At 42.2% G+C, this 26,938-nt stretch overlaps 1 protein-coding gene across 5 annotated transcripts in view; it reads right to left on the bottom strand.

Moving 5' to 3' along the window:
- The window catches only part of LOC121277100 (trimeric intracellular cation channel type B-like), a 30,515-nt gene extending 5,709 nt beyond the window's left edge, over positions 1-24,806 (bottom strand). Inside the window, exons 1-5 of one of the 5 annotated variants that reach the window (XM_041186108.1) lie at positions 24,312-24,806; positions 20,056-20,111; positions 8,639-8,795; positions 2,239-2,423; positions 1,702-1,789 (exon numbers count right to left, since the gene is read on the bottom strand). In XM_041186108.1, the coding sequence (XP_041042042.1) occupies positions 1,702-1,789; positions 2,239-2,423; positions 8,639-8,745 (380 nt within the window). In that variant the 5' untranslated portion in view covers positions 8,746-8,795; positions 20,056-20,111; positions 24,312-24,806. Of the gene's footprint in view, positions 1-1,701; positions 1,790-2,238; positions 2,424-8,638; positions 8,796-9,943; positions 10,138-13,099; positions 13,320-17,512; positions 17,661-20,055; positions 20,112-24,311 lie in introns of those variants that run through there. The other 4 variants (XM_041186107.1, XM_041186109.1, XM_041186106.1 and 1 more) reach the window with 4 other exon arrangements.
- Positions 24,807-26,938: the final 2,132 nt, after the last annotated feature.

Raw genomic sequence — 26,938 nt, 5'->3', positions numbered from 1 at the left:
TCCTCAGTCTTATATTGAGCTTCAGTGTCCACTTACAAATGGAAATTACTGACAGCTGGGGATTGATGGGAAACAAAGGAGAGAGATATCATCTGGGACCAGATCCTTTAAGAATTTTGTTATGAGAGCACCTAATCGTCATTCCTGCTCTTTGCACTGTGAGTGCACTCTTAACCCAGTGAAAGTAGCATTTGCACAAGAACACAATTAACAAAAACATCCCAAAGCTACACTGGGTCAGAAGGTGAAAAAGCAGAGGATAAGCAGGACCCTTTGTGAATGGTTGTTCAACTTCTTTCAAAGAATGAAGTTGATGATTTAGTAAATCATTAACATTCTTACTCTTTTTAAAACAAAGAGCTTATGTCTACATAGAAATAGGATTATATCAGTCATAAAAATTGGCTGTAGTATTCTGAGGAATGGGATCTTTAGAGCAGCTTGGAATATAGCATCACCAAAATGGTTGTTTCTAGCTGTCAAGATGAGAAAATAATGTTTAGCAGAAACATGTATGCTTCCCCAGGTCAGCAGGAATCCTCTATACTGTAGTCCAAGATATAAAATAAGCTCCAATCTTCCACATCAAGTCTGTCATCAACATGCATTATATGCTCCTATGCAATTTTCTAACCCCTTTTTAATAAAATTCTTACCTGAAGTGTTGTCTCAATTGTCAAAATGCCAAGCTACAGTAACAGCTCATCAACCAAGTTATACGTTTCAGTGGAAGAAACACAAGATGAGAAAACATACTCTACAAAAACCATGTTCAATGTCAGATCAGTGAGTGGAATAATCTCTAAAATTCCTGCACCCAGAGTAATTTTCTAGTAACCAAGTTACTTTAGACTCTTGTGTGGCGTTTCACCAGCTCCAAAAGTGGTGTGACAATGGAATACAGTGCTTACAAAAGGGATCAGTGGGGCAGTGTTTGATAGCTTAGAGCTGGAATCTACCTGGTTGGGTAAGTTATAATGGGAAGTTCTCAACATGTTTAAATAAAAAAGAACGAGAATTTTGCAACTTTTGAAAAAAAAAACGATCAGCTTCACCAAATTGGTGCAAAAAGATGTAGTTCAATGATTTTAACCTCAAACTAAGAAGGCAACAAATAGATCATTTTTGAACATTTAGAAACATAATCACTGTCAAAGAGAAACAATTAAAGAAATGTGTGGCCCAAACTCATGTCTTTATATAGAAAGAGGAAAAGATCAGACTCAAGGCACTTTATTTTAAAAATAAAGGTCTTGGGTTTTATGCTACTTTCTCATTGCATACAAATGCAATGCCCTGTCCTCTTGCAAAGATTGAAAAATGAGAAAGAATTTAATATAGTTTCCACGGATCAGTAAATAAATGATTTGCAATGTAGGCATTAATTGGTCTTGTCTATGAATTTAGGATTCTCAGGCAAATTCTTTTACAGTGAGTTACTTCAGATTACTATAATCTTTTTAAAATCCCACAAGTAATGGATTTCCAATAAAATTTTACTGACAGTTCACAATCTTTATCAGATGCTTAAGTACAGTCAACTATGGAAAAAAAACACAAAATAGGGCAATAAGATCCAAAGCAATTTCTTGATAAAAAGTAGCCAAAGAATCTGAAGTGATTTGGAAGGGATTTTTCATCTGTACTTCAGTTTAGAACTGCTTAGAACAAATTTAATGCAATTTTAAAACCATTACGTACTAGGACATTCTCAGCAACTCATTTCTTTCAGGTATCCAGATACCTCGTACTAGTTGTTCAAAGTTAGCTATCAGCCCAGAACCAGCACCTGTAGAGAGAGAAATTTTGTACAGACTATAAACTGGAAACAGATTTTTCTTTTAAAAATAAAATTCAATTTGAAATTGTGCACAGAGGTAAGTGCTGATAGTGATAATAGCAAGTAATTAAGTCAACAAGGCAGAGACAATTAAAAATCACCCACCATAATTTTTTGCAATTAAATCACACCCCACGACTTACTCAACTATGCATTTCCAGGTAGCACAGTTGGTGGTGATCTTTGCAGGGAAAGGGAGGGATAGAAGAAATAAAAAGTAGCCGGAGTTCCTTCTCCTGATTTCTATCAGGGTAGGGGAGGCCACTGGTGCCAACTGAACAGTTGTCACAATATGAATCAGTGCTTTCAGAGCTGAAAGGCAAAAGAAAACCCAAAAAGAAACAAAAAAGCTCAAACCTGACATGTGATGGAAACCAAGAATGAAACAGCCCACTTACCTTTAGCCCATCCAACAGCAATCACGGCAAGCCAGCCATTTCTGTAGCGACTGTGTGCATCTATTACACCACCAATAATTTTGCGGGCTCTTGTTACTTCTTTCATACCAGCTATAAATAACTTAGATGGCAAAAAATTGCAGCATTTGTAGAACTTGTCGTATGGACAGTAGAATATCAAATACCTAAAAATATTGAAAAAATAAAAAATGGATGAGCACAGCACAATGTGTCTCAACGAAGATGTCTTTACTGCAAACTCAAACCTGATTACATATTTCAGGGTTTTTTGGTTCAATTTGTTTGCCCCTCCACCACACCACCCCCCCGCCCCCCCACCCACCCCCGCCACCTCAGGGCGCATCCATGCTGGGGTGTTGATCCACAAGAACTAGTGACCCTTTGTTACCTGAACCAAGTGTAATGGATAGTCTAGGTTATCTGACAGAAGGGAGCATTTCAAAAGATACACGTGCACTTTACTTCAATTGACATGTGCACTTTCCCCCAAGTGTAGCAAACAGCAGAATTGCTGCCGAGGCACATTGAATTGGATCCTTCTGATCTGTACAGGTCAGTTACCCCATTGCATAGTCATAACATTAAAGAACCACCAATATATTCAGTTTCTAAACAATTCAGATAAATTGTTTGATTTTCTGCTCAAGTTTAAAAAAAATAGCATGCTGAAATCAAGCATCCAAAAATGCATCTGCATCTTTTAGGAGAAAGATAACGGCTATATTTCATGGTATTTACCAGAAAACCATTCCTCTTTATCAGAGAGATTTATAATGTTTGGTAAAATGTTGAGAATCCATCCAAACAGGAGTTGTACAAATACTCTTCAAATTAACTTCTGGCTGCTGAACAGGTTAAAAAAAAAGAATTTTCTAAATGTTTCCTCTCTGCCAAACAATAGCAGCAATAAACATCTGACATGTACTAATGACCAGCTTCAGGTGCAAGCATCTCTGTGCTCATCCGCAACCATGAAGACACGGGGCTGGGTTTTATGTTTCTTGGCGGGGTGAGGAAAGCAAAATGGGAACTGAGTGGCCCCTGCCCTGGCCATCTCTGTTCGTTCAATCAAGTGTTGGCTGGCCAATCAACGGCTGTCAGCAGGGAGGAGGCCAATTAGAGGAGCAAAGGAGGGCACCACACCCAATCAGCACTGTAGGCTGCAACATCATGCAGCAGAGCAGTACTGCTGCAAACAGGAAGTTGGTCGTAGTAAAATGAATAGAATTGTACTCTCTGAATCGGTCTTAATTTTGTACTGAAGGTTCAAAGGTGATTAAAAAAAAACAGGTAAAAATTATACAGACGCTGCCAGCTTTTCCAGCAGAATCTGCTGGTATATTCAACCATGGTCCCAGGGGCAGGCATTATCTACCTTCTGCTGCCTCGTTACAGCTGCTGTAAAAGACTCCCAACGTTTTGCTCATCCAATCCCTGAAAAATGCAGCTGGTAACAAAAAATTGCAGGCGATTGGGTTATCAATAAGATTCATAATAACAGCTTGTTAAGTATTGATTTGAAAATAGCTGGTAAGCTGCCAATTTCAGTACCCGCTTGCCCTCCATATTTGGGAGACTGGTGTGGTGGCATCATATTGCTGACCCAACGTCATCACACCAAACTTTTCATCAGGGTGGAGACTGGGAGGGTGGGGACAGCACGCTTGATTTGGGAATGTAAAACCAGCCTATGATTCCATTTAACATAATGGCTAAATACATTTTTTTTTAAAAAAAGGCCCTTTCTCACACAATAAACAAATTCAAAATTGACCTTAGAGGAGGTCAGGGAAATCGCATGTACACTATTTAAAAAAAACTGTGCTACCAAAATAACAGTTAAGCAATAGGCAAAATCATCCCTTAAAAGGAACAAAGTCTGGTGCAATCTCACTCACTGCACACTCTTCAGGAATCTATTTAATGCTGCAGGTACCCCTCATAAATGCAGGAAATAAGCCAACAAATTCCAGGGGTAGCCAAAGAGGAAATAGAAAAGCCTGTGGCTATAATCTTTTAATCATCCTTAAATATGGAGGTTGTGCAAGAAGGATGAAAAGTTCTCGGTGTGAGTCAGCTCCAGATGCTCAGTCCATTTAAGAGAGCAACTCAAACCACCGAATCCAAGAAGATATCCAAGACAAATTCAAAACATATACTGAAATGTTTTATTTAATAATGGTTGCTAAGGTTGCACATAGGATGCTTGTTGACAACATTAATGTGCACAGTATTAATGAGACTGCATAGGAATTTGGTTTAGATGACAAGAAACAGTAGTGGTGAGCAGATACTTTCTGGACTGAGGTATGTGCTACAATATCAAAACTTAAAACTGACACAAAAATAGGAAGCATGGTGAAGCCAACTGTTGGAGATTTCAGAAGGAAAATAAATTAGTAGATGTAGCAGATGTATTGTGGAACTGAGAGTTAATAAATTTTGAGAAGAATACATACAAACTCTAAAATATTACATATGCAGATATTTTCCATTTCAATTTTTTCCCCCGCTATAAGCTTCCATTCCCAAAGTTATAATAGAAATTGTCGCACTGTTATTAAACTCTCCAGACAGTGGTGGAGTTGTGGCATCTCATCCGGCTATGCCCTGAGAATCTGGATGCAACATCACAAGAAATTCAATAACCTCACAAGAGTGGTAAAAGTTAGTGAATGCATCTTCAAATGCCACATCTACCAACTGCAAGAACTAACCCCAGAAACCATATCTCCATCACTCACTTACCAATAACATCTATCCATCAGACTTCATGCCTATACATTCAAATTCTTTACCTCACCTTCATTCATTTAGCACTGCAGCAAGCCTCGCACCTACATTTCAAAAGATTGCACACACACTGCCAACTATTCAACCATGACAGGCACATCACTCATAATGCATCATACTCACTGACACATGTCTCCTTCTCTTGCAATAGCACACAACCAGAGTGACAGCACCTAACCAGTCATGTGGCTGAAGGGGGCAGTGGTCAGCAGTGGGGCTGAAACAATTGAAGATGACAGTATCCTAGTAACTAATCCCCCGTCCCAGACTCACTCTGACTTACAAGCTGCAGACAATGTAAGCATGCACCGCTCACTTCCATTCCCTTGTCTCTTTCTCCTTTCAGATACCCAAGAACTGCCACTTGGCCAACAAGTGCAAGAACACCAAGACAACAGTGATGAAGTCACACCATCACTCAATTTCACATGCACAGCCACTGTGAGGAACCCCTTTTTCAGAAAATTGGAAGGACGTTGAATTTTGGACATTCTCCCTCCGGAGTTATTTTTAAAAGCCTACAAGATTAATGTGCCATTCCTCAAGAAACCACAGGTCAAAACAGATGTCCAGCAGGAACACCTGCAGAGGGAAGAGATACTTTGTATATCTAAGTTAAGAAAGAACTGCTGTTTGCAGGCTAAAGACTCTTGCTAATTGGTTAAAAACACATGGTCTGAGAAGTATTCTCCGAACATTTGATTCTTTAACTCAGTCAGAGAGTGTGTGTACCTTAGAAGCAGGCTGCAAGAAGATGACCCTCCCTTTCACTATCTCTGCCCCACCTTGTGTTACGTGCAGGCTAGAGCAAGTTAAACTTTCAGAAATGTCTCATCAGGACAACATTTGTATTTTTTAATGAAAGTCTGCAAAGTTGTGATAAGTAAAAGTCATCAAGAACAATTTCACCAAAAGCCTGTCTCGAAAGATCTATCGAGACCAGAATTCTGTTAGATCAACACTGTTGAAATCTTTTCAAATTGTATTCTTTTAGAAGAAACATTCCCATACTCCAGCCTCTGCAGGACACTATGTTTTGTCCTGTTTTGTGTTTGCGAGCAAGTGTATGTGGGTTCGAATATCTGTGTTTTGTTAAAAAAGGAGAAAATCATTTCATTTCTAAACGACAGCTTGTACGTTAACCAGTTTTATAACTCGTTTTTAAAAGAAATTTGTTTTATAAGAAATCAATTTTTTTGTGTTTACTGAAAGAAGTCTGGTTAGAGTTTTATTTATGCTGGGAATAACAGTATCAAAGGTAAACAATTGACCAGTTTTGTGGGTGATTTAGACATTTAAACTATTGTTACGACCTGTGGAGAAATGGGGCTAGAATTGACTGCGCACTCCTCCGATCTCAGTCCAAAGGACCACCATCTCAAATATTGACACTACACATAACTTATACATGGATGCAGGATGTGCACATGTTGAGACACCAGACACAAGTGGGCTGGAGCCAGTGGGTGGGGCTGATGACAAGGATTACACAGGTGTCAGCTCACCAGAAGGCGAGGTTGCACACAAGCTCTGCTGCAGAGGATTCAGGTGAGAATTTCAATGCAGCAGCCTACAGGAGAACACTGATGGATATGCACAAAATGTTTGGTGCACTGGGTATCTTCTAAGAAAGATGGTGGTCAATGTCAAAGTGAGGAGGAATCCAGCACCTTACTGGCACAGGGCTTTGCACAGAGCCTGGACCTATCCCTTCCAACACTGAGGTCATGTCCAATTCCATTTACACACTCAACTGACCCAAACATGACGCAGCGTCAGATGGATAATGTAGCAGCGTCCATTTCAGTTGCTTGCATTGCAGCACAATCATCAATCACCCAAAGTCTGAGTGATGCAGTGGAAGCTGAGACTGCTGTCACTTAGCTTGCTACCATGCAAGCTCACCCAGCTGCCATCATGGCTGTGGATTATAGTGCGCACAGCAGCTTGCAGGGTATCATTGCAATCTGCCCTCTAACAGATTAATAGAATTAGTGGTATAGAGTGTCAATGGTTCCACGGAGCAGGAACTTGCTGTCCTCTCTCAGGAAGACAGCATTCAACCCCCCCCAACCCTATCATGCTATCAATGTCCTTGCTGCTGCTGCTCAGCCACCAGTCTAGCCTGCCCATGCAGAGATGGCGGAATGCAGTTGGGCCTTCTAGGTCTAGCTGCTCGAGGTCGTCCTACAGGGCCATCGGCATTCTCCTCTATTTAAAGTCGACAGCCTTCCACCAGTCCTTCTGTAGCCATCGGGGTAGCATTGTGTAAGAGCACTTGAGCAGGCAAAGACACACAGAAGTTAGGCACTAAGGGAATGCAAAAGGTGATTAGTTTATTTTTAATTTAGGACATGGTATGATTTCATTTATAAATTTGGATTGGAGTATTTATTTTGTATTGCTTTTATTTTTGTATTGTGGCCAAACAAACAATGTGATTGTTAATTACAGAGGAAAGGTAAGGTGTGAATTGTTGGTGAATGCAGAAATTGGGGTTGCAGTTACCGATATTACACTCAGATGCGTGCTTCACAATCTAGCCAGTAAGGGCATGTCTAGATTGCTTTTCCCTTCCTCTTCTCCTACCTCTCACTCCTGTTCGTCAGTTACTCACATGGGCTGTCCCATCATAATGGCCAGGTTCCACAGGATACTACCATGAACCCTGACACCCACTCTGCTAAGTACTGCAGGGTTTCTCTAGAATGGTACAGGTTGTGAAAACATTGTTTCAGCATGCCAATGGCTTTCTCTATCACATTTCATGTGGCAGCAAGGATTTCATTGTATGCATGCTGTCCACATATTGTGCACCAGATCAGTCACATGGTCAGCAAATATCCCACGTCGCCCAGTAACCACCCTTTGGGCAGCCAATCTTTGGGAAGTACGGCCTATATACCAGACACAAAGTTATTCAATTGTGTGGTGAGCAGAACATCCTTTTGGACTGATGGCAGAATCAAACATGTTCTTCTGGCTGTTTGTAATAGGCAGAATACAGGTCGCACTCAATCAGCCCATGCGTGCAAAATCAAAAACAAAACATCTACTGTTAGATGTGATTCTACGATTGGGCAGCACTTGTTGAACAATCCTAAGTGCACTAGTAGCAACACGAACAACCAATTTAAGATAATTAGTTGAGCTCATAATGTGGCTCATTTACGCTTGCTTTAAGGGACATAGACATTGTATGCAGGGAACCCATTCTCTGTAAACAAAAGGAATATGTGCAAGCTTTGCACCATTTTTGAAATACCTGGAAGCTTGTGCAACCTATATGCCTTCTAAATGAAGTACCTCAGCCAAACAGAGTCGATTTGCCAACCAATCAGCACCCCTTTTCTCCTGTGGTATAAATTGTTATGATTGTTTAAAATTTGGCATCCTTGCAGTTGTCCTGACAAGTGCAAGGTATAAAGTTTCAGCAATGTGTCTCTCTTTTCAGCAATATTAAAATAATGAATAATAGGAACTAAAAGGCAATTCTTTCAGAAAACCAGCACTAATGAGATAGCCTCCTTATTTTTAAATGTTGAAAACCACTAATAGTCATTATATGTTTATTTTCCACACTTACCAAATTACGGAAGCCAGTATTATATTTCTGTTGTTTGTGAAAGGTTCAACGGGAGGTTCACCAAGAAGCACGGATGCCAGAATTGCTCCACCAAAGCAGCAAAGCATACCACTGAACCAACATGCAATTGGACTGCGATGTGCTACATCTACTGCTCCTGAAACATGGAATATTGAAACAATACTTTTAAGAAGAAGCTTAAATCGCAAATCATAAAAATATTTCAAAGTAGTCTGTTTCAACAATTACTATTATTGATCTAAGAACTAATTTATATCTATTTCTATGCTTAGGATGGCTAAGAAATGCAATAAATACACAGTCCTATACCCAGCAATAACTCAGCAATATTTGGAAACATTTTAATGTTTACACAAATGAATTTACAAATACAGAATTGTAGATTTTTGTACTAGTGAATAAGGTTAGAATTTACTGCAGGGATACAAATGTCCTCAGAAGCCATAGCTTCAATGGAACATGAGATGTCAACATGAATGTTTCCTGTGTCAATGAATGGAAAATGTCAACTTTTGAAACCTTGCTTAAAAGGTAAACCACAGTCAGATATAAAAGAAAGCTCACTCTACTCTGCCTCAGTGATGTTCTCATACCCAAGCTCATTGTATTGAAGAGCACTTTATTCCATTAATTTAAGTGTTATATTTCCCACAAGCTACCTTTGAGGCCAGAATCAGATTTGTCAGATATCCTGGACAATTCTGCACTAATGCTCATCTTACTTAGGATCTTAACAACCAAAGATAGGAGGTTTTCATTCAATAACTACAATAATTCAAATCAAATCAAACATCTGTTAACCAACCATAATAAGTCCCCCTTTCAATACTCTCTATTGTAACGAGATGAGTTTTTCTAATGCCAGAAATAAACTCACTAATGCTAACTTAAATGGAAAAATAAAAGCTGCAAAATTTAAGTTTTAAAAACGTAATGGCTATTTTGTTCTATCTAGTGTAGTGAGAAAAATTCTCTGTCAGCACAAGAATGGAATGAGATTTACCACTTTCTAATGTTCAATACCCTTTTTCAGTTATATCAGTGTGGAGAGGTTCAGATGGTGTGTAGTCTTGATAATTGCACAATTCAAACTGTTATATATTACTACACAGTTGCCTGATTCCTTCTATCATACAGTACTATTCTTTTTCAAATGTCACTTTAAAAAAAGTTACTACCAATGGCTAAATTTTCACTTAACTGTGAAACTAGTACATACACTGAGCACAAAATATGTTATATTCACTAAATTATGCATCATTTCTGGTCAATTCCAGAGTTTACCTGTCTTGTAGGGCAGTTTTCATTTTCCATATGGAGCAAAACTAAACATTGGCTGACCAGGGGTGGTGATGGAACACCTTTAAAAACATTTATTCCGATGATCTTCCCTTTTCCCATGTCACAGAAAGGCATCTCCCTATCCCATATGTACATTTACCACAAAGCAAAGATTTGATGTAACTGTATTATTGATCAAGCCACAACCAAGTATTGCACAGTTTTGAATATCTCAACTGAATTTTAAAAAACATTTTGTTGCCCAAGAAAATCAGTTGAAGCCAAGTTGTCATATATTTCCTTTGTAATTTTCCTATGCCAGATTAGATAAATGAATACGTAAGATGATAATTTGTAAAACCATAGAGATCCTCAACTCCTTAATTAAATGAGGATTGGTTGGTGCTGCTGATTCAGAAGTCAAATATGCAAAATTAAATTATCGTGGGTCCTCTTTAGATGCTTTGGTATCTTGTAAGTTAGCAACTTAGTCTTTTCCAGCAAAGCATTTAGAATTTCAGGAAGCTCTCCGACCTGGTAATGCATCAGTAGCAAAAAAAAACACCTAACTGCATCCTATTTGCCTACCCTCCCTGTAGAAGGTTGTAAATTTTATTTTTCATATAAACACAACATGGCCTGCTATCATACTGGAATGCTGTATTAATAATCACAGCAAAGTTTCAAAGTGGTAGTTTGCAACAGAAAACCCATGCCAATACTTGGAGAAGATACAAATTTTAACGCAATTAGCCTTTGACGTTTTACCCCTTTAGTTTGTTCATGCTGATTAGGCAATTAGTAAATTACAACTGCAGTCTAATTTTATATACCTAGTTCACAAGATTTGCTGGTGAGCTTATTAATCACTTGTTAAGCAGCACTAAGCGCCATCTACTGGCACTAAGGTGCTTCCCATTATATTACAGAACTATACCCAAATAAAAAGACATACAATTGGAACAGAGTTATTATTTTAGGCTTTAACAAATAGTCAGTAAGTAAACTATTTCTATCATCTTCAATTATTCTGCTATTTCTTGACTAAATGCTTCAGCATTCTAATTTCTTTCTTAAACATGGTTATAACTGGAAAATTATTCAATGTGCTTAAATGTGTTTACTATGTTTATCTTTTGGGCCCACCTTGCATCCTCGAGCGTTTTTTTTAATGGTTTCATGATATTATTCCTAAATGCTCTTCTTTTTCAAGGGCTCTTTCCTTATTTCCACTTCAGTTTCTTTTTTCATCCATTTTGGATCTGCTCATTTTTAGCTTGCCTTTATTTTCATTTTGTACATATATTTGTTTGCATATTTACTAAATGGTTTTCCAATTATCCTCAGTTTCAACAAAAATAAAGTCTAACCTTCTGTGCTAATCAGGGTTCCGTTAATGGCATTATAAACAAACAGTCTCCACTTAATCCCTCAGAAAGCTTTTCATCAGAATGCATCCCTAATAAACTGCAATCCTCTCCAACAAGCCCCTGGTTAAATACTGTACTTGCAAATGTAGTGATACGTTCAAAAGGAGCAGAAATCAGTAGAAGGAAACCAATCTGCACTGTCTCACAAACAAGACTTGGGAAAGCAGGTAAGAATCCTGTCTAATCTCACTGAAAGCACACCCTAGTACAAGAGACAAACCAGTTTTGCCATCCGTCACCAGATCTAGCTGGGCCATACCAACCATGATGATTGGGGTCTCCCTGACCTGTGTGCAAGGTAATCCACTGCTTCTTTTCTCCAGTAGAATGGGCAGGATCTCACTGTGAAAATAACAGCAAGGCTAACAGCTTTCACCGTCATTTACAAACAAGTAGTCTTCGGTGAGTGCAAATACACAGTTAAACACAAAAATCTAGAAGCTGCTTGTCATAATACACTGCTCAACCACAAGCTGTACAAGAAGGGCACCTCACTGTTTGGCTCCCTGTCCAAGTGTTTTGAACAATGTGAAGTTCCTGTACTGTGTGTTTACATGAGCTAAACTCGTCACAGAAAGTTAAATTAATGAGCGTAGTTTTAATAACATGGTAAGTCTTAATTACTAACAAACAACCTCGATGGCATTGAAAATGAACCTTTACAAATCTGGAGTCTTAATCCATCACCTATAACAATTTTTAAAAAATATTTTCTTTGTTTCCCATTTGACATTGAATTTCCTATTCTAACACTTCCTGGTTTAAACTCTGGACTGCTTATAAGCCATTTTTCAATTTGACTGGTTAAGGAGATACAGTGGCTAGCCCTTCTCAGATAGGATACAGAAACTCTGCAAGATGGCACCACACTATTTGGATGTCCTACTGATGGCAACTTGCCTTACAAAACCAGATAGCAAGTCTCTTGGCAATTGAAAGACTGAACAAATGCCACAGCTCACAGTAAAAATCTGGCCCAATACATCAAAAAAAAAACCATCTCTGCCTTGTCATTTCACCCTCACCTCCAAAACAAAAAGTACAAGGAGCTTGTAGGCTTGGCTTTAAGCAGATCATCTATTCACCTGCCTCTATTGATTCTCCCTTTTCCCGTCTATCAAATCTATGCCATCCTCACCCTGAACTCAACTCTAAATTTGCTCCAACTCCCTTCATTACTTCTCCAAGTTCATCTCATTTACAAGACTTCTTTTTCCTTTGATCCTATTCCCACCAAACTGCTAACCAGCTGACTCTCCGCTCCAGCATCTTTGGCCTCTCAAGCAACCCCCTTCTCTTCACATCTGTATTGGTGATCATGCTTCAACTGACTAGACCCCATACTCTGGATCTCCTTCCTTGAAACCCTATGCCTTTCCACCTCATGCTCTCCTTCTTTAGGAGCTTCCTTAAAACCCAGCTCTTTGATTAAGTCCTTGGTCACCCGCCTAACAGCTTCTATGGCTAGATGTTCACTTTTTGATGATGCCACTGTGAAACATCTTAGGACGTTTTTCTTCCATTAAAGAAGGTGCCATTATTGTTGTTTTGGTCTGTGGTAGATGATTGTCAATTCCTGGAGTTATGATCTATAACAAGATATTCATGCAGAAAACATCCCAACTATACTTTTTTTGGAGAGGAGGAGGGAAAAACAAACAGGCAAACCAACGTAGGCATTCCAATTAACCAGTGATTTACTTACAGAATAGCATGTTAATAAACTTACTTTTTAAAATGATGATTATGTAGGCAACAACCAAAGGTATATAGTGAATAATCACTGAGGCTGAGTTGAAAGATGAAGTAAATATAAGTTCAGCAATACCAAGCTTGAATTGAAAAATTCCAGAGTTTGTGTTTTTAAAAACATAGAGGGAAGGGTGGGGAAGGTACTGATTACCATAGTTCAGTTGGATTAATTGCTGAATCATTATTTCACTATTCAACAGGCAGCACAAAGAGCATACAGGATGGAATATGCAGAGAGAGACAATGAAAGATTTTCACTGCAGGATAGAGAAGACAAAAATACAGTAATTCAACCAAAGCACTGAAGGAAATGAAGGCTGTGTAGTGAAGATCCCCAGCCCAAGAAATGAGATGAATGTAAAGTAGAATCATGAGACAGTGGACAGGATTGAAAGAAGCGTGGAGGAGGCCACTGATATGGAGAAGCAATAGAGTGGGAGAGAGGAGTTCCAGAGAATCTTAGAGAAGATAAAGTATTGAGTCAGAGACTGAGCAATCAGTTGCAGCACAGAAGAAGCAATCTGAAATACAAACTAGCATAGTCTTGTTGCAACACTGTGCTTACTCAATATCAAATTAACAAAGGGAAACCATCCTTACTGAAATTACCTCACTTGCTGACACCCACATTCAAATCAGGAACAATCAGCAAATATTTAGATAAAAACAAAAAACTGCGGATGCTGGAAATCCAAAACAAAAACAGAATTACCTGGAAAAATTCAGCAGGTCTGGCAGCATCGGCGGAGAAGAAAAGAGTTGACGTTTCGAGTCCTCATGACCCTTCAACAGAACTGATCTTTCTTTACAAGGAGGGAAATTTAAGCTGGTTTAAGGTCAGCGGAGGGGGGGGGGGAGGTGGATGAAGAGAAGTGGGGGGGGGGGGGGGGTGTTAGGATAGGAGTAGATCATCAAAAGATGTCACAGACAAGAGAACACAGAGGTGTTGAAGTTGGTGATATTATCTAAACGAATGTGCTAATTAAGAATGGATGCTAGGCCACTCAAGGTACAGCTCTAGTGGGGGTGGGGGAGCATAAAAGATTTAAAAATAATGGAAATAGGTGGGAAAAGAAAAATCTATATAAATTATTGGAGAGAAAAAAACAAAAGGAAGGGGGGAGAAACAGAAAGGGGGTGGGGATGGAGGAGGGAGCTCAAGACCTAAAGTTGTTGAATTGAATATTCAACAACTTTAGGTCTTGAGCTCCCTCCTCCATCCCCACCCCCTTTCTGTTTCTTCCCCCTTGCTTTTGTTTTTTTCTCTCCAATAATTTATATAGATTTTTCTTTTCCCACCTATTTCCATTAGTTTAAAATCTTTTATGCTCCCCCACCCCCACTAGAGCTATACCTTGAGTGCCCTACCATCCATTCTTAATTAGCACATTCGTTTGGATAATATCACCAACTTCAACACCTGTGTTCTTTTGTCTGTGACATCTTTTGATGATCTGCTCCTATCTAACACCCCCCTCCCTCCCCCTCGACCTTAAACCAGCTTATATTTCCCTCTCCTTGTAAAGAAAGATCAGTTCTGTTGATGGGTCATGAGGACTCGAAATGTCAACTCTTTTCTTCTCCGCCGATGCTGCCAGACCTGCTGAGTTTTTCCAGGTAATTCTGTTTTTGTGCAGCAAATATTTAAGTGCATACAAAAGTGACTGTTAACTGAGGATATTCAGCCATCTTGTAAAATCTAAGGATAGTTAAGTAGATGAGCCCCAGTTTGGGTATAAAATGTCAAGATGAACTTTACACCAGTTGCTGATTGGGATGGGATGGCAGTGGGGAGCTGCACTTTGATGCAAAGTGAACAGTTCAGTTGAGAAATACCACACCGTCAGTGAAAAACCACACCGTCAGTTTAAAATAGACTTCACATGTTATAAACAGAACATGTCAAGATCAGTAGTAAAACATGATAAATATTTCAACATGCAAGGCTGACCACAAGTCCTTCTGTTTTACTTCTCAGCTTGTCTCACTTAGAGTGATCTTGCACACCTTGCAGTAGACATCGGAAGACATCCTGCACAAACTCAAGATGCATCACAAAAAGCTCCTGTCCACCCAACAAAACATATGGATAGTCAACAGTGACATATTACCCTGAAGATGCGAGTATTCACTAATAAGTGTGTGCAGTGAAGCTTTACTGAAGCCCTGGTGTTCAGGTCATGTGCACATTGAATAAATTTATCTTACAACAAAAACGATCACTACAGAACAATACCTTGTTTCATTAGTTAAAAACTTGCATTTATATTGTGCCTTTAAGCAGAGAAAGATAACCTAAATCTCTGGTTTTTTGGGCTCTTCCCTTGAATAGCCAACATGTAATTAATTTCTGGCACAATGGTCATCTTGATGTCACAGCTTTGATAACAGTTGGCAAACCAGCAAAAAAAAAGGTTACTAATCCTTCTGGGAAGATTCTGAACAAGCAGCAAATTAAATGCGAGTAGGCTCGATATCAAATCTACTGCACTTTGTTAAAACATCATTGCTTTAAAGTTATGCCATGCCCAAAGTACCTTCTGAAAATTGATACTAGTTGCTGTTCAAGACCACCCTACACACCATCTCACTGCACTGATACCCTCAGCAAGCACAGCCCAGTGCCCAGGGATTTTTGTTGGGTCAGTTTTGCATTTTGTGTGAAATGAAGGACAAGCTATAGTGGATAGCCATACACTTTGCTGCGGAACTTCTAAAGGACTTGATGCATCACCCGAGTTTCAAAGCCACTCCTGACATCCCTCCCAAGAAGCCTGGCATCCCTCCCAAGAGGTATACATAAAAACATGGAAACTAGGAGCAGGAGTAGGCCATTCAGCCCTTCGAGCCTGCTCCGCCATTCATTATGGTCATGGCTGATAATCCAACTCAACAGCCTGCTACCGCTTTTTCCCCATACCCTTTGATCCCTTTTGCCCCAAGAGCTACATCTTCTTCAAAACACACAATGTTTTGGTCTCAACTATTTTCTGTGGTAACGAATTCCACAGGCTCACAACTCTCTGGGTGAAGAAATTTCTCCTCATCTCAGTCCTAAATGGTCTACCCCATATCCTCAAACTGTGAATCCCTGGTTCTGGACTCCCTCCACCATCGGGAACATCCTTCCTGCATCTACCCTGTCTAGTCCTGTTAGGATTTGATAGGTTTCTATGAGATCCCCCCTCATTCTTCTGAACTCCAGCGAATATAATCCTAATCGATTCAATCTCTCCTCATACGTCAGTCCCGCCATTCCAGGAATCAGTCGGGTAAACCTTTGCTGCACTCCCTCTATAGCAAGTACATCCTTCCTCAGATAAGGAGACCAAAACTACACACAATATTCCAGGTGTGGTCTCACCAAGGCCCTGTACAATTGCAGCAAGACATCCCTGTTCCTTTACTCGAATCCTCTGGCTATGAAGGCCAACATACCATTTGCCTTCTTTACCACCTACTGCACCTGCATGCTTGCCTTCAGCAACAAGGACACCCAGGTCTTGTTGCACATTCCCCTCTCTCAATTTATAGCCATTCAGAAAATAATCTGCCTTCCTGTTTTTGCTACCAAAATGAATAACCTCACATTTATCCACATTATACTGCATCTGCCATGCATTTGCCCATTCGCTCAGCTTGTCCAAATCACACTGAAGCATCTCTGCATCCTCCTCACAACTCACCCTCCCACCCAGCTTTGTGGAGATATTACATTTAATTCCCTCATCTAAATCATTAATATATACTGTGAATAACTGGGGTCCCAGCACCGATCGCTGCGGTACCCCACTAGTCACTGCCTGCCATTCGGAAAAAGACCCGTTTATTCCTACTCTTGATTCCTGTCTGCCAACCAGTTTTCTATCCATCTCAATACACTACCCCCAATCCCATGTACTTTAATTTTACACGCCACACCTGCTGACACTAGAAAGGCTGCCCTGACCTACTAGCTTCAGCCTAGACACTACCTTTTCACTGAGACTGCTAAATACCTAGAATAGTTTGCTTGTTAGGTGAAGAGATCCAGCTTCCAACTCCCTGGTATGCCAGCAACCCCATGTCAAATGTGGCAATGAGGTCAAGGAAAGTAGAATCCTGTTATTCATCTTGATTGGCTTCGCACAACCCAAAGTCTCCACAGCGACGCAGTTCGCTTTGGCCACCATAAAAAGCAGAGAGAAGTTCAAAAACTGAAACTTCAAGGATGAAGGAGCTGGAGTGCAGGATTGTGGGGGCAGGGGGGGGGGGGGTGCGCAGTGGCAAAAAGGTAATAAAGTCAACATAGATAAACTTATTAGGGAGTGAAAAAATCCTAAAGCAGAACTATATAAATAGTATTCAAGAAGGAAAATTATATCAGCAAGATAAAATTACCCCAACTTACACAGTCTCTCACATTTTCTGTTTTAAATGAATTCGCATGGTCCTGGAAAATCCTATTAATTTTCATCAATTCTGTTCACAGCATTTTTTTTTATTCGTTCATAGGATGTGGGCATCGCTGGCTAGGCCAGCATTTATTGCCCATCCCTAATTGCTCTCGAGAAGGTGGTGGTGAGCTGCCTTCTTGAACCACTGCAGTCCACGTGGTGTAGGTACACCCAAAGTGCTGCTAAGGAGGGAGTTCCAGGATTTTGACCAGCAACAGTGAAGGAACGGCGATATATTTCTAAGTCAGGATGGTGAGTGACTTGGAAGGGAACTTCCAGGTAGTGATGTTTCCATCTATCTGCTGCCCTTGTCTTTCTAGATGGTAATGGTCATGATTTGGAAGGAGGCTTGGGCATCTTGTGGATGGTACTGTGCGTCAGTGGTGGAGAGAGTGAATGTCTGTGCATATTGTATCAGCATCTATTTCTACAACCTCACTGGGTACAAATATATTTTTAAAACTAAAATGTATGTTTAAAAAGAAAACAAAACTTGCACTTATACAGCAACTTTCACCTCAGAAGGTTCCAAGTCGCTACACAACCAGTGTACTACTTTTGGAATCCAGTCACTGTTGTAAAATAGGAAATGCTGCACACACAGCAATATGATAATGGCTCTTTCTTGCGATGTTAGCTGACAGATAAATATTGGTCAAGATAGTGGGGAGAATTCCCCTGTTCTTCTTTGAAAGAGTGCAACTGGATCTTTTACATCTACTTGAGAGGGCAGACGGGACCTCTTATCGAAAAGTCAACACCACCAACAGAGCAGCACACCCTCAGTACTGCACTGAATCTTACTGAAGTACACATTGTTGGCAATGACATGATGTCACTGGAATGGATTTTCCTAGCCTATCTAAAATGTGCACCTTGATTTTTCACAGCTAACTTAACAGAAACAGTGATAAAAACAAAAAAACTGCGGATGCTGGAAATCCAAAACAAAAACAGAATTACCTGGAAAAACTCAGCAGGTCTGGCAGCATCGGCGGAGAAGAAAAGAGTTGACGTTTCGAGTCCTCATGACCCTTCGACAGAACTTGCGTTCGAGTCCAAGAAAGAGTTGAAATATAACTCTTTCTTGGACTCGAACGCAAGTTCTGTCGAAGGGTCATGAGGACCCGAAACGTCAACTCTTTTCTTCTCCGCCGATGCTGCCAGACCTGCTGAGTTTTTCCAGGTAATTCTGTTTTTGTTAACAGAAACAGTTCTTGGTTATACAAAGATTTGATATTGGTATGGCAAATGGAGGAGAAAAGATATCAAAATGATATATATTTAATAATGTGGGTACTGTATAAAAGATAAATGCCCAGCAGTAATTCAATTGCAATCCTATAATCAAATCAAATCATGAAAGCAAAGCTCCAGTGGATTATCGTTAGTGAAAATGTAATTACTGTCTTAAACTCTCTTTAAGATTTCCTAATACATAATGGGTTGCTTAATTCCAATAAAGTTCAACGTATTAAAGTATGTGAAAGGGCAGTAAACATGATAGTGTTAGGATATAAAAGTATGTGATGCACTGTGACTAGCTTATTCTCCTCCTCAACAACAGATCTTCACACAAAGACCAGCCATTGCCTTCCATGATGTCAACATAGGTCATCTGCATTGAAAAATAACACAAGGAAAGGCACTTGTACATCTGCATAAAATATTCATCTTTCAGGAACCAAAAAAATTACAAAGGCATGGACTTGAAAGGGAGAATGCATTTGTCCAAAAATGACCCTGCATGACGCCTGAATTGACCACGACCATGCATTGTAATACATGTGGCTCTGCTATACATATAGCTAGACCTAATACTAAACAGTACTGAATTCATCAAACACAGAACACTATCAGATAAACAGATATAACTGCGCATTAACTGCCACCTTTTCTTCATTGGTAATTACCCTCTTCTCCCTGGGTTTTCCTATTCTACTTGTTGGTGAAGGAGAAACGAGAATGTGCAGGTAAATGCTTCAGGGGCCGAACTGAACACCTGAAATTCTACCTGTTTGGATAGACCATCTATTCCTAGGCTTAGTCCTCCCTCAGGTTTCTACCAATTACTAGTCTGTATCAGTATAACAGTGAGTCTTTCTTTTTCAGAAATCTGAAATAAAAACAGAAAATGCTGGAAACACTCAGCAGGCAGCATCTGTGGAGAGAAAAAGTTGTGTTTCAGGTTGATGACCTGGTCAAAAAAACCTCTCTTGTCTTCCATCCTATTACTGACCTTCCTTTAGTTTTCGTCCCACCCACCCAATGCTCAAAACCAATACATCGCTAACTTATCCCAGTTCTGATGAAAAGTCATCGATCTGAAATATTAATTCTGCTTCTCTCTGCACAGATGCTGCCTGACCTGCTGACTTTTCAGAAGCTGATGACTTAATCTACTACAGAGGCCCAGCATTTTTTTAAAACTGGAGTTAAATTTAAAACCACTACCATCACACTGGCTATGTAAGAGATTTGAGGGTGCATTCCTTACCCCAGTTTTAGATCCGGGCTACAGATCTCGCCCTCGCCTGTTGAGCCAGGTGGGAACTACAAAAGAATAACACCTGGCGTCATGGCAAAGCGCCTGCCTAGATGGCTCCTTAAAGCCACGCGCCCACTCCCCTCCGCCGACACAGCATTGCGCCCCTGGGCACAACTGTCCACACCCTCTCTCCCACATTGTGCGAGTCACTAGTCCTTTGTCTCTAACAATTGCCAGTTACTTGCGCCCGAGACCTGGTGGTTCATCAAAGCAACGCCCCCTTTGCTAATTGTCTGCAGGTTCCCCCTATCCAGCACAGCTCAAAGCCACGCCCCCTAATTTAATATGCATAATTTATTGTTACGCCCAATCCAAGTATTTACGTGGCTCGTCCATGTGTGACTTAACTCCAGGAGTAACCACAACCAGGGGAAGGGACTCAGGAGAAAGCGGAGCACAGGAATAACTGACCACAATCCTCAATGTCGACCAAGCGTGGAAATTTATCACATAGGTACTAATGACCAGGTAGCCAATCGCATTGTCAGCGATCTGAAGACCTACCCTGAATACATCATATGATGTGTGATGTTGTCTTAATTAATTACATTAACATAGGAAAAGCTGAATTCAGTTAACATATTTATAATTAATAACATGCACCCACCACCAAAATAATGAACAAAGGTAATAGCCAAAACCACAATGCTAGACTAACAATCATTGTACTAATATGAACAAACTATCTACCCTACCCACCCACCGGGGATCAGGGATTGGACTTCTCACTCTGGGGATATACAATACTGTCTCATAGCAACGTCCCATCCTTCATCTTGGGTTTTGCAATATCGAACCAGGTGAGCTTTGTTGGATGAATCTGATTACTGGTCTCCAAAAATTTGCAAAAAGTTCCAAGGTCAGAGAGATCATCAGTCTTGAGTTAATTTGGATGGATCTTCAGGAATCGCATGAGGCTGTTCAAATCGAGCCACTTTCCTCTTGCGTCCATGACGAACCCGAAGAAGTTCATGGACTTACCCCCAGTCAGTTCTCTTATTTCGTCCTTCAGGTGTTGATATTTCTGTTCTCTCCCTACCCAAGCTTTCTCCAACGAATTGTTGTTGTCACAGTGCGTTTTGAAGGCATCGACAACTGCTAGTACTCCTTCCTTGACGAGTACCAGGTTTGGCTTCTACAGTGTCCCGTCTTTTCTGACGAGTCTCGGTTCCAAGTGGGATGCCCAGCAGTACTTCGAGATAAACTGTTGCAGGTAGTCCAGGATTTTATTACGTCTTTTGATCCGGGCATTATTGACGAACGGACAGTTACTGGAGGTGTGAGCCAATGATTCAAAAAGGGGTTTCACATCATCTGCAAGGCTTGATTGCATGGTGGCGTCCCCTGATTATGGTGGATCTCATTGGATAGAGATTACACCGTAATAAAATACTGCTAATGAGTCTGGATTGCTTGAGATTAAAACAAGATCTGAGCCAGGAATTTGAGGTATTGTCATAGCCATAGTACTTGATGCCCACTGCTTGGCTTTAGAGTTCGGTCCACTTTAAATATTCAACTTCTGTTGACCAGTTTTGGCCTGGACGTTTGGGTAATATCCATCCATCCCAAATCAAGGTTTTCCTCTAGGCCATTTCATTCATGCATCCCTCTTGTATTACACTTCTGCTTGAGGGATTCCTTAATCTCCCTGAGCACTTTAAGATTCCTCAAGGAGTCAACGGTTTCTCTGTTCTTAATGCCACTATACTCAAACGAGGCCTGAATCACCACGTCTGGTGAGGTCTCCAATGCCTCTAACTTCCAGATAATAGCCAAAGGGATTTGTATTTCAAGCCTCAGCATGGCTAGACCTCCACTGTGGTTGCTGCTGTATTCCATCCGTAATGTGCGGTGGAAGGTGGAGGATTTCTTTTGCTGCGTTTCAAATGGAGTGATCAAGTTTTACCAATGTGTTTTGAGATACTTCTGCGAGGATTAAATGAAAGTAGATTCTTGGGATCATGTGGGTTTTAAGGATTTCAATCTTTTAGATAGTGAAATGCTGCCTTCTTCAAACTCTATCCAGCTATCGATTTTGGATCCCCATTGCTCCTCAGTTACCCCCACCTCCTAGTGTTATATATGAGATCAGACCTCCTCTCAACTGCCAATTTGCCACACTAGTACACAGGAACGTCTTCCTCTTGTGGATGAAGTGGAAGCCCTTGTATTCCAGGCATTCATCTCCAACCTCGTACTCTGGCAGAAGTCTTGTATGACGGCCAGGTTCTTAGTCAAGCCTGCATGGGAGTCGCTGAGTAAAGCAAGGTCGTCAGCGAATGCCAGAGCTGAGCAACTGATCTGCCTTCCCTGAAGAAGCAAGTGGACGCCCAACTGTGCCCCCTGTAGGGAACAGATCAGAGGGTCCATTGCAATGTTAAACAGAATTGGTGATAACAGGTCACCTTGCTTGACCCCTCTCATGATAGTGATAGGTTTGGTTTGACCGTCATTACATTCAATAAAGGTGATAGTTTCCGTGCATAGATCTGTGATCATTGTTACGAATCATTTTGGCAGCCCCATTCTTTTAAGTGCCTTGATGAGCATTTTATGCCCTACGGAATCGAACGTTTTAGCCAAATCCACAAAGACAACGGCCAGCTCTTTCCTGTTGCGTTTGGCCCCTTTCATGATGTTACTTAGAATGGCGATATTTTCATTACAGTTGGGGGTCGTCACCAGAAGCCCTTGCAGTCTAGGGTTGATCTGTACCGAAACGAAAACAGAATTACCTGGAAAAACTCAGCAGGTCTGGCAGCATCGGCGGAGAAGAAAAGAGTTGACGTTTCGAGTCCTCATGACCCTTCGACAGAACTTGAGAGTCCAAGAAAGAGGTGAAATATAAGCTGGTTTAAGGTGTGTTGGGGGGGGGGGGCGGGGGAAAGGGAGAGAGAGAGAGAGAGAGAAATGGAGGGGGTTGGTGTACCACACCAACCCCCTCCACTTCTCTCTCTCTCTCTCTCTCTCCCCCCACCCCCCCAACACACCTTAAACCAGCTTATATTTCACCTCTTTCTTGGACTCTCTCAAGTTCTGTCGAAGGGTCATGAGGACTCGAAACGTCAACTCTTTTCTTCTCCGCCGATGCTGCCAGACCTCTGAGTTTTTCCAGGTAATTCTGTTTTTGTTTTGGATTTCCAGCATCCGCAGTTTTTTTGTTTTGATCTGTACTGCTTCACTTAAACACTTGACGATGATCTTAGTGTAGAGCTGTAACAATATTGGACCAATTGTGATTGGTCGCCAGTTGTTCATGCTTTTTAAGTTTTTCAGTGTTGTTTGACTTAGGAATGAGAACAGTGCGACTCTTTTTCAAGGCCCTTGGGATGGAACTTGACTTGAGCCAGAGGGAGAAGAGACGTGGGAGCCTGTCTTCATACTCTGCCTGGATGTTCATGATGTCTTCCACCTTCATTCCGTCAGGTCCCACTGCCATGCTCTTATCCATGCCTTTGATTGCAGCCTCTACCTCCTCCCTCTGTATGGGTTCTTTTAAAGAGTCATAATCTCTCCTTCCATTATACATTGCAAACTTCTGGAGGTTTGCTTTGTTATTTGGTTTTGAGAGCTTATTGGTAAAGCTCTCTTCAAGCTCAGCTTTGCTGAGTGGACATTCTAGGGTGGACAGTGCACCCATGATTAGCCGTGCGATTTTTCTCCAACTAAGTTGCCTTTAACTTGGCTTTTTTAGCTGCCCACTTTCTCTTGGATTTTGTAATTTGGCTTCCGTCTTTGGGACGGGCTTCTTCCTTCCTGGACCTCCTGCCAGTTTTCTCTCCCCTTCCCTCAGTTAACACTGTCCCTGTTATGCTTTCGACGAGGCCAATGGCTATGGCTCTTGTCTCTGTCTGCAGGTTACGCCCGACCCGACACAGCAGCTGAAAGCCATGCCCTCGATCCTAATTGTCTGCAGGGTTCCCCCCGGCCCGATGCGCGGTCGCTTAAAGCCACACCGCTCTTGCCTGCACGAAACCCAGCGACTCATCTATTGCCTCGCCACCCCCCCACGATCGATACCCTTGCCCCCAATCAATACCCTCACCCCCACCCCCAATCAATACCCTCATCCCCAATCGATACCCTCACCCCCAATAAATACCCCCAACCCCTCCCCCAATCAATACCCTCAACTCTCCCACTCCCCCGATCAATGCCCCCGCCCCAGTGCGCGAGAGCAGCTGCTCCTGGTGCCCCCTCACCTGGCTGCTCCTTGAGCTTCATGATGGACAGGGTATAGTGAGCCATGTCAAAGAAAGGGTACATGGAAATCCGGGAAAACTGCATGACGAAATTAGTTAGCCCCAAGGTCGACACGATGTCCATTCCCAATTCCTAACAAACACCACCAACAACCAATGTAAAAAAAGATAATTAAAATAAAAACTAAAAAGGAAGCCCAGCTGCGGGGTAATTGAAGGGGGAGGTGAAGAGGCCGCAGCCGCCTCGTGTTATCGGCGATAAACTCTCAGTTTACACACCAGCGGGTGTTGAACGTCTCTCGCCCGGGCCTGACAACCAGAGCCGGGGGTTGGTTGGTGGGGGCTGGGGGGAGCTGCTGAACAGGGGTTTGGGCCTGGCTGCGGAGCGGTGGTGCCAGCGCCGCACCGCCTGAGGGAAAGGTGGTTTTTTTCTCTCTCTCTCTCTGTCGGGGTTTTAAAACGGTGAAGCGGGTGGCGCGCGCACCAAGTCTAATTCGGGAAGGGCCGAGCGCGGACTGCGCATGCGCCGCGGGCCACCCGCCATCTCAGTACCAGCTCCACCACCGTCACCATTATCACCATCACCTCCATCACCACCATCACCTCCATCATCACCATCACCTCCACCATCATCACCACCATCACCACCACCTCTACCATCACCACCACCATCACCTCCATCACCATCATCACCTCCACCATCAACACCACCATCATCAGCTCCACCACCATCACCATTATCACCATCACCACCATCACCTCTACCATCACCACCACCATCACCTCCATCACCACCATCACCTCCACCATCACCACCATCATCACCTCCATCACCACCATCACCTCCACCATCACCACCATCAACACCTCCATCACCACCATCACCTCCACCATCAACACCATTCATCACCAGCTCCACCACCATCACCATTATCACCATCACCTCCATCACCTCCACCATCAACACCATTCATCACCAGCTCCACCACCATCACCAGCTCCACCACCATCACCATCATCACCAGCTCCACCACCATCACTATCACCTGCAACACCACCACCACCATCACCTCCATCACCACCATCACCTCCACCATCAACACCACCATCACCAGCTCCACCTCCATCTGCATCACCATCACCATTCATCACCAGCTCCACCACCATCATCAACTCCATCACCACCATCACCACCACCATCACCAGCTCCACCACCATCATCACCATCTCCAGCTCCACCATCATCACTATCAACAGCTCCACCACCATCACCAGCTCCACCACCATCACCATCACCAGCTCCACCACCATCACCAGCTCCACCACCATCACCGTCACCAGCTCCATCACCATCCATCAAAATCACCATCCATCACCATCACAATCCATCACCATCACCATCCATCACCATCACCATCCATCATCATCACCATCATTATCCATCACCATCACCATCTCCATCACCATCCATTATCATCACCCTCCATCACTAGCTCCATCACCATAACAAACTCCATCACCATCCATCACCATCACCAGCTCCATCACCATCCATCACCATCACCTGCTCCATCACCATCACCAGCCATCACCATAACCAGCTCCATCAGCATCACCATCCATCACCAGCTCCATCAGCATCACCATCCATCACCAGCTCCATCACCATCCATCGCCATCACCATCACCAGCTCCATCACCATCACCAGCCATCACCATAACCAACTCCATCAGCATCACCATCCATCACCGCTCCATCACCATCCATCACCATCACCAGCTCCATCACCATCACCAACCACCACTAGCTCCATAACCATCACCATCCATCACCATCTCCATCACCATTACCATCACAATCCATCACCAGCACCATCACCATCACCAGCTCCATCACCATCCATCACCATCACTAGCTCCATCACCATCACCATCCATCACCATCACCAGCTCCATCACCAAAATCATCCATCACCAGCTCCATCACCATCACAATCCATCACCATCACCAGCTCCATCTCTATCACCAGCTCCATCACCATCACCATCACCAGCTCCATCACCATCACCATCCATCACCATCACCAGCTCCATCATTATCACCAGCTCCATCACCCTCAATCACCATCACGAGCTCAATCACCATCATCATCCATCACCATCCATCACCATCCATCATCATCACCCTGCGCCATCGCCATCACCAGCTCCATCTATCACCACCACCATCAATGGCTCCATCACCAGCTCCATCACCATCACCATCAGCATCTCCATCAGTATCACCGGTTCCATCACCATTACCAGCTCCATCACCATCACCATCATCATCAGCATCCATCACCATCCATCATCATCACCAGCTCCATCACCATCACCATCCATCACCATCACCAGGTCCATCATCATCACCATCCATCTCCATTAACATCACCAGCAACATCTCCATCACCAGCGCCAGCTCCATCACCAGCTCCATCACCATCATCATCCATCACCATCACCAGCTCCATCACCATCACCATCACCAGCTCCATCACCATCACCATCCATCTCCATTAACATCACCAGCAACATCTCCATCACCAGCTCCAGCTCCATCACCAGCTCCATCACCATCACCAACT

This window comes from Carcharodon carcharias, chromosome 4, assembly GCF_017639515.1.
Source record: "Carcharodon carcharias isolate sCarCar2 chromosome 4, sCarCar2.pri, whole genome shotgun sequence".
Taxonomy (NCBI): domain Eukaryota; kingdom Metazoa; phylum Chordata; class Chondrichthyes; order Lamniformes; family Lamnidae; genus Carcharodon; species Carcharodon carcharias.
This window is presented reverse-complemented; position numbering and strand designations above follow the sequence as displayed.